The sequence below is a fragment of the Hippocampus comes genome, unplaced genomic scaffold (genome assembly GCF_001891065.2).
Source record: "Hippocampus comes isolate QL1 unplaced genomic scaffold, H_comes_QL1_v1.1 scaffold156, whole genome shotgun sequence".
Lineage (NCBI taxonomy): Eukaryota > Metazoa > Chordata > Actinopteri > Syngnathiformes > Syngnathidae > Hippocampus > Hippocampus comes.
Window position 1 is genome coordinate 1,100,576 of NW_017805744.1, and position 10,467 is coordinate 1,111,042.

Below are 10,467 nucleotides of genomic sequence, written 5' to 3' on the forward strand. Positions count from 1 at the left end.
CCTTGTGCTCTGCGACTTCAAGTAACTGCGCCACCTGGCGTTTAAATGCCTGTATTACAAGTCCAAATGAAATGAATGCAATAATTTACATCGAACCTTAATTGTGTACTGTACCAACCTTCGGCGGGCCGGATTAAAAAGACCAACGGGCCGGATCCGGCCCGCGGGCCGTAGTTTGCCCATGTCTGATCTAGGCCTTCTTCACGTTTTGTTTGATATTTCTGCCCAGACATTTATATTCTGAAATCTCATCATTCTTCCCAGGTCCTGCAGACTTGTTCTGTGCAGCACCTCCCCATGCCCTACCCATTCCCGTCTCTGCTGTCCAGTGACCCAGCCTTTCTCCTCCCCCCACCTCCTCACCTCCCACATCCTCCCACACACCTTTCCCACCATCCAGCTCAGCTGCCACAGCCTGGACAGTTTGGACCCTACACCACACAGCAGGCGCGTTCAGTAAGTAGAAAGGACAAGTTATTTGGGGCCATAAGATTTTGATCGTCGTCCCCTGTTTGAATTTGAAGAAAATCAAGGAAATGTTCGTTGGTTCACTTAATTTCTAGTCTTTGGTGCTTACATGCGCCTGCAAAATGAGATGTCTGGCGGTAGTCTGTGACCATGTGTTTTTACTGAAAGCCACATGCAATTATAATGTTGCATCAATTTAAGTCGGTAAAATAAAAAATCCTAAATATGTGAACATGCAATTTTTCTTTTTACCTCTTGCTGCAGCCTTTACAAAGGATAGAGAATGACGTAGAGCTGTTGGGAGAGCATCTATCTTTGGGTGCGGGACTCCACTACCCCCCTGCCACCCACCCAGCCCTCACCCCACACTCCACACAGCTCCACTTCCTCTCCCATGAGCCTCTACCCCAGGAGTTCTTTGGAGTGGTGAGTGCCAAGACCAGTTCCACTTTGCTGATGAAATGCCGTCAAGCTGACACATATATGTCAATTGTCTCCCAGTCCTACCCGAACTTCATCCCCCGTCGCCTTGCGGGCCGGAGGTACCGCTCGCAACAGCCTCTACCGCCTTCGCCTTATCACCCCAGCCTCCTGCCTTACTTTCTGTAAGTTAAACTCCATTTTCGTTTGGAAAAACATCATCCCATTTCGAGAAAGTACACCCATTTCCCCACTTTGTCAAGTGCCCCCTACCCCAGAATTGCAATCTAATTTACCTCAAGGACTGTTTTTCAATTGAAACGAATTCATGACGTGAACAATTCAAAATTTCCTCTTTGTAGGTCGATGCTGCCGGTCCAGCCGACTGGCCCTGCAATCAGTCTTGAGCTGGATGTTGATGATGGAGAAGTGGAAAATTACGAGGTTTGTTGATTTGACAGTTTAAAAAATGCACCTCATTTATTGAATTGCACCCAGATAGTAACTATTTTCTGTTGCAGGCCCTCCTCAATCTTGCTGAACGTCTCGGCGAGGCCAAACTCAGAGGACTTACCAAGGGAGACATTGAGCAGCTTCCTTCCTATCGCTTCAACCCAAATAACCACCAGTCTGAACAAACACTGTAAGTGCAGTCGCCAGACCGTCCCACCTTTTTAAAGAACTCATTGAAAGCACATTCTTTCAGTGACCACTCATTCAAAGTATTTCCATAAGCAGACATCTCCCATAGAAGCTCTTTCCAAACTCCCTTGGTCACACCAAGTTTGTTGTGCTTTTGTTGTCATCTCGCAGGTGTGTGGTGTGTATGAGCGATTTTGAGTCTCGACAACTGCTGCGAGTTTTGCCCTGCAGCCACGAATTCCACGGCAAATGTGTCGACAAGTGGCTGAAGGTAGGTACCCGCCCTGTGGAGCTGGCTGACTCGCACTGTTTGGAACTCAACGCACTACTCGTTAAAACAACGTCTTCCCGCCTATCTGTGGATTGTATTGTACTGTACCTGAAACAATCCATCATGTCTGCCAGCCTTGGTTAATTTTTATAGCAGCTAAAAGGAAAAAATGCACAGAGCCTGTTTGTATATGAATTGAATCGTATCCTCATGCATTTTTCCTCATAATTTTAAACAAGTCCCAGTGTCTGACATGACATTCTTCAGTTAAAATACACAAATGCTGAAGACACATTTACAGCACAGTATTATCTACTTATCACAAATCACGGGCCAGTTCTCTTTTATGCAAGTAAGGCTTCTGTTAATATGACAACTGGGGAAGTGGCAAATGACAATGCAAGTGGCTTCCCAGTCTTGCCAACTGAGCGACTTTTTTGACCCCTCTTTCAACTATTAGAAACAAACAAACAAAAAAACCAACAAACCAAAAAAAAAAAAACAAGCAACAAAACGAGTGACTTTTTGTGGTGGTATTAGAGACTATTTGAAACGCTGATGCCCCTTTTAGAGATGTTCACACCACTGGCGCTCGTACAACGCCACAACTGGCTATTATTTAAAAGTGTTGTAGCAATTCAAAACGGCTCACTCACGGACATATTTTCAGAATCAGGCAGATTTACTGGGTTGTTTAATTTCACATTTTATTGGTGGACAAGTGATCCAGAGACTCAGCTGTTTCTTTGCAAACAATAAATAGTCCATTTTCCTTTACAGTAAGTGAGCCACCATTTATTTCAGGGCATATATTCCAGACCCAACTGCAATAGGTGAAAATCCATGCTATAGAAGGACTACATACCATTTTCAAAATAGTTTTAATTGTGCGTTTTTGTCATGAATTAAAATTGTCCTTTCTTTCCATAGGCCAATCGGACATGTCCCATTTGCAGGGCCGACGCCTCCGAGGTCCAGAGAGACTCTGAGTGATCACATGATGCGCTTCAATATAAATGTCTATTAGACATTATCAGCACTGCCTGCTCTGCCTCTTTCACATCTTCTACGTACATGTACATGATTGTATACACACAGTAAAACAGGCAAACAGTTTCCCTCTTTATTTCTATTTAATTGTGTGTGTCCCTGCTGTCTTTTTTTTCTCTTTTTTTAAGGGTACAACCTTCCTACTTTCCATACTTAATTGCTGTGTGTGTTGGTGTGCCCACCATAAGAGGTAACATGTATTTTGTTCGGCTTTACTGTGCAAGCCTCGAAAAGAAAGGGTGGTGTGTGTGTGTGTGTGTGTTTGTGTGTGTGATTGTTACAAGACATTTGAGCATGTGTGTCTGTGTGTGTCTCAGAGTCAAGTCATGGCAACTTCTCATGAGTGATTGGCGCCATTCCATTTGTATGTTCCTGCACTTTGTCGTTATGTACAGTATAACGATGTGTATTACGAGATTCCTTTTTCTCTAGTTTGACTTCAAGGGTCCATGGTGCCACTCTAGAATTGTGTTTCTTTGTGTTAAGTTGACACTTCATCATAAATTAGTAATTCTTTTAACCACGAGTAACTGTTCCTGCCTGGCATTTACCTTATTCCTGTCTCCACTTATTACAAGCGCTTCACAGCACTAAAGCAAGCACATTATGCATTATTTTCTTAGTTTGAATGATTGTGACTTTGCAGTGGCACATGTTATATAGATAGCTCACTATATCAATATGTATACTGTATAAATGTATGAATATCTGTATACCAAATAAAAGGCTTGATATGAACTTTTTAAAGTTGGAAACTTTTATTAGCCCCCATCCCTGTCCTCTTTCATTTTAGGAACGGAGGCTCAGGGATGATTTAAAGGGCCGACCTTTTGCATTAAGGTGGTGCAGTGTTCGAGGGTGCCTGTGCCAAAAATAAGAAAACAAGCACTTGCTGTAAGCATTTGAGGTGTATATTTTTCATCCTGTGTTCATTTTGTTTTTACATTGCTATTTTTCCAATTGATTTTTTTTGGGGGGGGGGGGCACCCATAACTTGAGTAGTGCTTTTGCCTGTTTTATTTTTTTAGTGGTGCGCTTCATTGAAGCTACCTCAAGATGGTGCTGACGTTTTTTTGTACTACCATCTGTCAACAACTGCCGGATTTTGAGCTTTCTTATTTTCACTTGTCAGAAAACTATTCCTTTGAAGGTTTATCCACATTATATATTCAACCTAGAATTACTGTACATTATGCCCCAGGGCACATTAAGTCCCTGTGAATGTCATGCGCAAGTACACAGATGTTTGGCTGGCAGTCCACACCTGGCTTGACACAACACAGTACACACGCAGCATCGTACTGCACAATCCAGTAGTGTACAGTAGGCCTATATTATTGGCTATCTTGTAGGTCAAACAGCAGATGTAAGCTTCAAGGTACAGTATCTTTCCACAAGGGGGAAATGTACAAATCCCAATGCGCCAACAAAGAAACTATTAGTCACACTCACATGGAACCTTCAGGGCTTCACATGGCTGGTTTATAACTTAATGAATTGCAGTTTAGGCAGTAGACTAATATGTAAGGTTTTGAAAGATTTAGGTCTAAGTTGTGGTGTAGGACTGTTTTAAATGGAAAAAAAAAAATTAAGCGCTGGTACAGTGGTTCTTAACCTGGGTTCAATCGAACCCTCGGGGTTTGGTGAATCAGTCTCAGGGGTTCGACGGAGCCTCTGCCATGGAGGTTAAGACCATTGGACTCAACATGTCAATTACTGGTAGTTATGACACATTATCATCTATGATGATGATGGGTGGGCAATTAATTTTGAAAAACTGGAATGTGCTAATATAATGTATTGAGGAAAAAAGACATTGTCTTCTTTCAATAAAATGCTACATATACATACACGGTATAGGTTAATAAGGTTAATAAGTTGCCACCACCGCAGACACAAGTCTTAGCCCTTGTTTGCTACAGTGCTTGTCCCACCTATGTGCACATAAAACAAAAACACAACATTCAAAATATAAACATTGCATAATTTACATTTTATTTTGACTTCATGGTCTCTGCGAGTGCCACTCAGAGACTGTGGGCGGGCCAGTTGTGGGCCCCGGGCTGTACTTTGCCCAGTTCTGCACTCTGATTTTGTGCTTCTGTCCTGCACAGTTTAACATGCAAGACTGTGTGTGTGTGCGTGCGCTGTCCCAAACTGACATGTTACATGGAATCTCCATTGTGCTCTTGTGTAGATATATAAAAAGAAAGTGAGGGCACGAAGCTCTGCCTGCTTCATTTAGGGTCACACTGACACAAGCAAGCACTCTCTGTCTCCCTCTCTTCCATCACAATGCATACACCTGCCCTCAGCAGTGTGAGGGTTAAATATGCAAGCATCAGTTTGCCAAGTTGTTTTTTTAAATGAAAAGTGTGTGTATGTGTGTGTGTGTGTGTGTGTGTGTGTGTGTGTGTGTGTGTGTGTGTGTGTGTGTGTGTGTGTGTGTGTGTGTGTGTGCCAGAGAGAGAGAAACATTTATTTGAAGGGGATTTCCCTTGTCGCATGGCGAGCTGCCCTTGCTGTCAGAATCTATCACTGCCATGGCGTCACACACTTGTGCGCGAAAGCGAGCCGAGTAGGAGGAGGACACGTATACACAATCGAAACTGACAGACAGACAGACCGTCGTGGAAAGTGAACACTAATATGGATATAGACGTTGGGAAGGTCTCAGTGGGAGAGGTACCGCCAGGTGAAGACTTTTATCCAAAGAGGAGAGGACGAGCTTGGTGGCAGAGTGCACCATGCTTGTTTATGACATGTACATTGTTTAACAAACACTACGAACTAAACTGGGACATGCTCGACATGGACAACACAAGCCTTCAGTCATCTCCATAATCTCCAGGGAGTTAAGTAAAAAAAAAAAAAATCACCTTACTTTGGTGCTTTTTGGAAGATAATACCAATCTTTTTTCCATGAATACACAGTAGGCTTTGGGTCAGTTTTGATGAGGGCCTTCATGATAACGTCTGTATCAAATTGTGAAATATTGATTTTTTTTTTCATTGTAACTGATAAAAGGATGATTAATCGTAAGCCAATGTTTCAGAGAAAAGGGAATGGAAGTTTTTCATGTTTATAAAAATGGGTTATCATATTTCTTTTTATGACAAAAAAAAATCTAATATTTTTCCAGCAGATCTCCAGCCGTGTGTTTCACCATGTCGACAGCTTTTGCTGTAAACAATCTTTTCTTTTTTCTTTTTTAATTTTTTGTAACATAGTTGCTAAAGCTACCACTTATGACCTGAGAGTAATACAGGAGGAAAATAATCTGTGGAAAAAAAACAAAACAAACCTGCCTTCTCTGGCTCTTGTGCCTTGTACCTTGTGCCTCTAACTTAATTTTTACGAAACCACCTGTCTCATGGAAGAACAACCAATTAGAGTCCAAAAGTGTGACTGACGAAGAGCTGGTTTTAACATCACAAACGCCCCCTTTCATCAACTAATTTTCTTCTTTTTCACCGTTCTGCTGTATGGAATGTGTTCTCATATTTGGATGAACTTACGCCCTTATACAAATTGGAGCATCTCACTTTTTCACTGTCAGAACTGTCGTATTTGTGTGAGCGGAAGTTTGGAACCATATTCATTTTTAAAATGATCAATTGTGTACTCACTATTAACCGATGATGCATGACAGAGGTGAGTGTCTTTACATTATCATAGTTGATATTGACATCTTTGTTTTGGTCAAATACTGAATAGCACAACATAAGAGTCGTTCATGAGGAGGCTCTTATTCATCTTATTCATGGGGAGCTTCCTTGGCGGAGGTCTGACGAGGCTTTTTCAATAACCCACACGTTGGATATGAGCCTGACTGTGACATCGGAACATGGTTTATGGTGTAAATGTCACGTTTATTCCCCACTACATGTGTTTGGTATCCAAGGCTGTCAGATTGCTGCTAGCTTTGGATTCTGCTGCAGTGTTCTGAGTGCTTTCTTCTCCCTCAAGTGAAGATCACGTGAGAAGCTTTTTGTGTCGGAGGCCTGCCTTGGAGACAGCACTGTCCCATGAATCCTTCAGGAAAATGTGTTTGTAGGTAATGTATGTTACAGCCATGTTGATTTTTTTTTCCAGTTATACAGTTTTCTCCGTTGCAAACTCAGTCAGACGAAATACTTGAGAGCATAATTTTACAAACTGAGCATGGGCACATAAGAATGGACACAAAGTTCACCAATAGCCAAAATAAAAATCGAATCAAACATGAGGAGGAAGTCCAAGGAGTATGAAAAACAAAAAAAAAATAGACTATGAGGTGCAGTTCTTGCCATGTCATTCTGATTCTGTCCATTGGATCAGAACGATGACTTGTTATGACAAGCTACCAGTCTTGCAGTCATTCCAAGAGACGCATGTCTGCATTGGTGGGCTAAAGGGACTTTTCCTCCTCTGGATGACTGTACAGCTGGGAGCAACAGGGACGTACTTTGTACTGCAGCTCCAGCCCCTGCAAGTTACTATACACGAAGTATATTGATGATTGTAGTACTGACTTGGAGAGAAGTATTATTAGTATTTATTTCGGTAGCGTTTTCATTAGTGGCACAAAGTATTGAAGTATAAATACTTTGTCATTGTACTTCAGCAGGTTTTTATATTATCTGTACCTTAGAGTAGTCGAGTATTTATTTTCCTGATGACTTTTTACAATTATTCCCCACATTTGAAAGCGGATGTGTACTCTTCTTACATCAAATTTGGCTCGTAACATTTTTCAACCCGCTTCGCCGATAATTTCACAGTGTAACAAAGCCATAAAAAAAGAGAGGTAACTCAAATAAACTCAACTCCACTCAACATTATTTCTGGAGCACTTTACAACCACAGCTGAGATAAAGTGCTGCACATAAAAATGAATGTAAATAAATTGGTCTGAAGGTGTATGAGGTTGTCGACGTATTTCCCAGAGAAGTGAGGCAAGAATTATGCTCTCTGCATTGGCATACAGGAGGTCCAGAGTCATATTTTCTCTCATTTCACAGTCTCCAAGTTTTGTGAAAATGTTCGTAGATGAGAGGAATGTGACCGAAGTCTTCACTGACCAGGCTGGAATTGTAATCTCGCAATCATGACATCACATGAGTTGACTTCAGCATCCGAAGGTTGAATGTCAACCATCAACTGTAGTTAATGGTGAGTCCGTCTGTTGGTGAGTAACCTCACGTTCTCCATAATGAGCAATGGAAGGTAATGATTTAATTCTCCTGTCCCATTCACTTCTCTCCCACTTTATTTCACTTTTCATATCTCTGACAGGATTTAGAATGTGAGTACTTTTGTCACCTCTCACTGATTGGTTGATTTTATTTGCCCTCGTTAGATTCAGGTGTACCCAATGTTGTGGCCAACGTGTGTAGTCGGGAATGTTTACTATCAATAACGCTATTAAAAGAATTCACATACGAATTGACACGTTACATGAGAAAAAAACCACGCTACAATTATATTATGTGGCCCAAGTTAAAATAGTTTGCTATGGAAACGGGTCTTGGTGTGAGATGGCCCCGTTATGACAAACATTGTCACGCTCGTAGCTGCTTGTTTGTCTTATGTGTTGTGTGTGCCGTGTTGCTGTTGAGACCTAACAATGAGCTCTTAGTGAGTGATTGCGTTTGGCCTCCCTCTGTTCCCCTGGGTTGCTTTTAGGCTGCATAGATAATGATCATTAGATGAGACAGGTAGGGGATTGCAGGGGAGTGTCTCTGATGGAAGGAGATGGTAGCTTAATACAATTGGCTTGCTTGTGACGGGCTTCATTTTGTGTTGTGTGCATGAATGCGTCAGCCATGAAATCACTTGGTTGCGTGGTGATGATGTGAACCTGAGTTCAGATGAGACGTGTTGTTACATATGCTCTCATGACTCCATTTGTCCAAAGAGAAATGCATGACTCAAAGGGCAGTCTGCTGCGCAAGCAAACAATTAACTTGGACACCTACAGCCTAAATCTGCCTTTATAAAACAATGACGCTAAGTGATATTCATTTAATAATATATTTATTATTGAGGGTGTACTGCTGAGAGAGGTTGTGAATATTTTACCTCTTTACTGTCAAACTAAACATTCTCTCTCTGTCGGTCTCTCTCTCTCTCTCTCTCTCTCTCTGTTTGATAAAACCCTCAAACAACATGCATGGCAGCTTAATGGAACGCACTAAATTGTCCCTAGGTGTGAGTGAGAGCGGGAAGGGTTGTTTCTCTACGTGTGTCCTACAATTGACTAGCAACCAGTTCAGGGTAGGGAAAATTGACAGCATGCATTTGGAATGTGGGAGGACACCAGAGTACCCGGAGAAAACCCATGCAGGCATGGGGAGAACATGCAAACTCCATACAGGAAGGCCGGAGCCCGGAATCGAGCCCGACACCTCTGTACTGTGAGGCAGAACTGCAAACCATCAACTTCCCTCTCCACAGTCACTTTTTCCAGCTCTTTCGAAGGGGATCCCAAGGTGTTCCCAGGCCAGCCAGGAGACAGTCTCTCCAGTGTGTTCTGGGTCATCCCCGGGGCTTCCTGCCAGTGGGACATGCCTGGAACAACTCACCAGGGAGGCGACCAGGAGGCATCCTAATCAGATGCCCGAGTTACCTCAATTGGCAACTCTCGACGTGAGGGAGCAGCGGCTTGACACTGAGTCCTTCCCAGATCACCGAGCTGCGCACTCTTTCTAGGGATAGCCCAGTCACTCATTTCAAACTCTAGTATGCCGGGATCTTGTTCGTTTGGTCTCGCCCCACAGCTCGTGACCATAGGTAAGGGTATGAACGTAGATTGACTGGTAAATTGATAGATTCCCCTTTCAGCTCAGCTCCTTCTTCACCACAATAGACTGATACAGAGTCAATATCTCATGTGGACGCTGCATCGATCTCATGCTCCATCCTGACCTCACTTGTGAACAAGACACCAAAATATTTAAACTTCTTCACTTGGGCCAGAATCTCATCTCTCATCCCTTACCTGTAGAGACCACCATCCTCCCACTGAGGAACATGGTCTCAGATTTGGATGTACTGATGCTTATCCCAAGCGCTTCACAATCGGATGTGAACCGCTCCAGTACAAGTTGGAGATCATGGCTCCCCCCGACCCACAGAATTCCCCAAGGGACACGCTCGAACGTCTTCTCCAAGTCCACAAAATATATGTAGCCAGGTTGCGCAAATTCCCATGCACTCTCGGGGACATGGCAGAGGGTGTAGACCTGGTCCACTGTTCCACGGCCGGGACGAAAACCACATTGCTCCTCCTGAATTTGAGAATTGACTTCCAAGCTTTTAAAATGACTGACTTATTATTCTAGGTTATACCGTCACCCTTGCTTTTTCTTGCACTTTCCCCCACCATCTCAAATCCCTTTTCCAACCTCAGCTGACCCCCGATTTTTTTCCCTCTGCTTCTGCGTGTACACTTTGAGTGACACACATTCATTTCCGTGTAGAGTCCACCCCCCCCCCCCCCACCCCCCCCCCCCCCACACACTCCCCTCACCACCACAGGGGCCTTCAGGGGAGGCCAAGAAATGTGCAGACTGAGGGCGCCTTGAGATTTTTCACTCTTGCAAAGACTGTCACACCCCTCCAAAAAGCCCAT

At 43.1% G+C, this 10,467-nt stretch overlaps 1 protein-coding gene across 1 annotated transcript in view; it reads left to right on the forward strand.

Moving 5' to 3' along the window:
- Positions 1 to 3,594, forward strand: part of LOC109524437 (E3 ubiquitin-protein ligase RNF38-like) — a 14,090-nt gene extending 10,496 nt beyond the window's left edge. The window contains exons 7-13 of the mRNA XM_019884338.1: positions 265 to 456; positions 733 to 894; positions 970 to 1,073; positions 1,251 to 1,332; positions 1,410 to 1,531; positions 1,702 to 1,801; positions 2,732 to 3,594. Coding sequence (XP_019739897.1) covers positions 265 to 456; positions 733 to 894; positions 970 to 1,073; positions 1,251 to 1,332; positions 1,410 to 1,531; positions 1,702 to 1,801; positions 2,732 to 2,794 — 825 coding nt within the window. The 3' untranslated portion in view covers positions 2,795 to 3,594. The remainder of the gene's footprint in view (positions 1 to 264; positions 457 to 732; positions 895 to 969; positions 1,074 to 1,250; positions 1,333 to 1,409; positions 1,532 to 1,701; positions 1,802 to 2,731) is intronic.
- Positions 3,595 to 10,467: the final 6,873 nt, after the last annotated feature.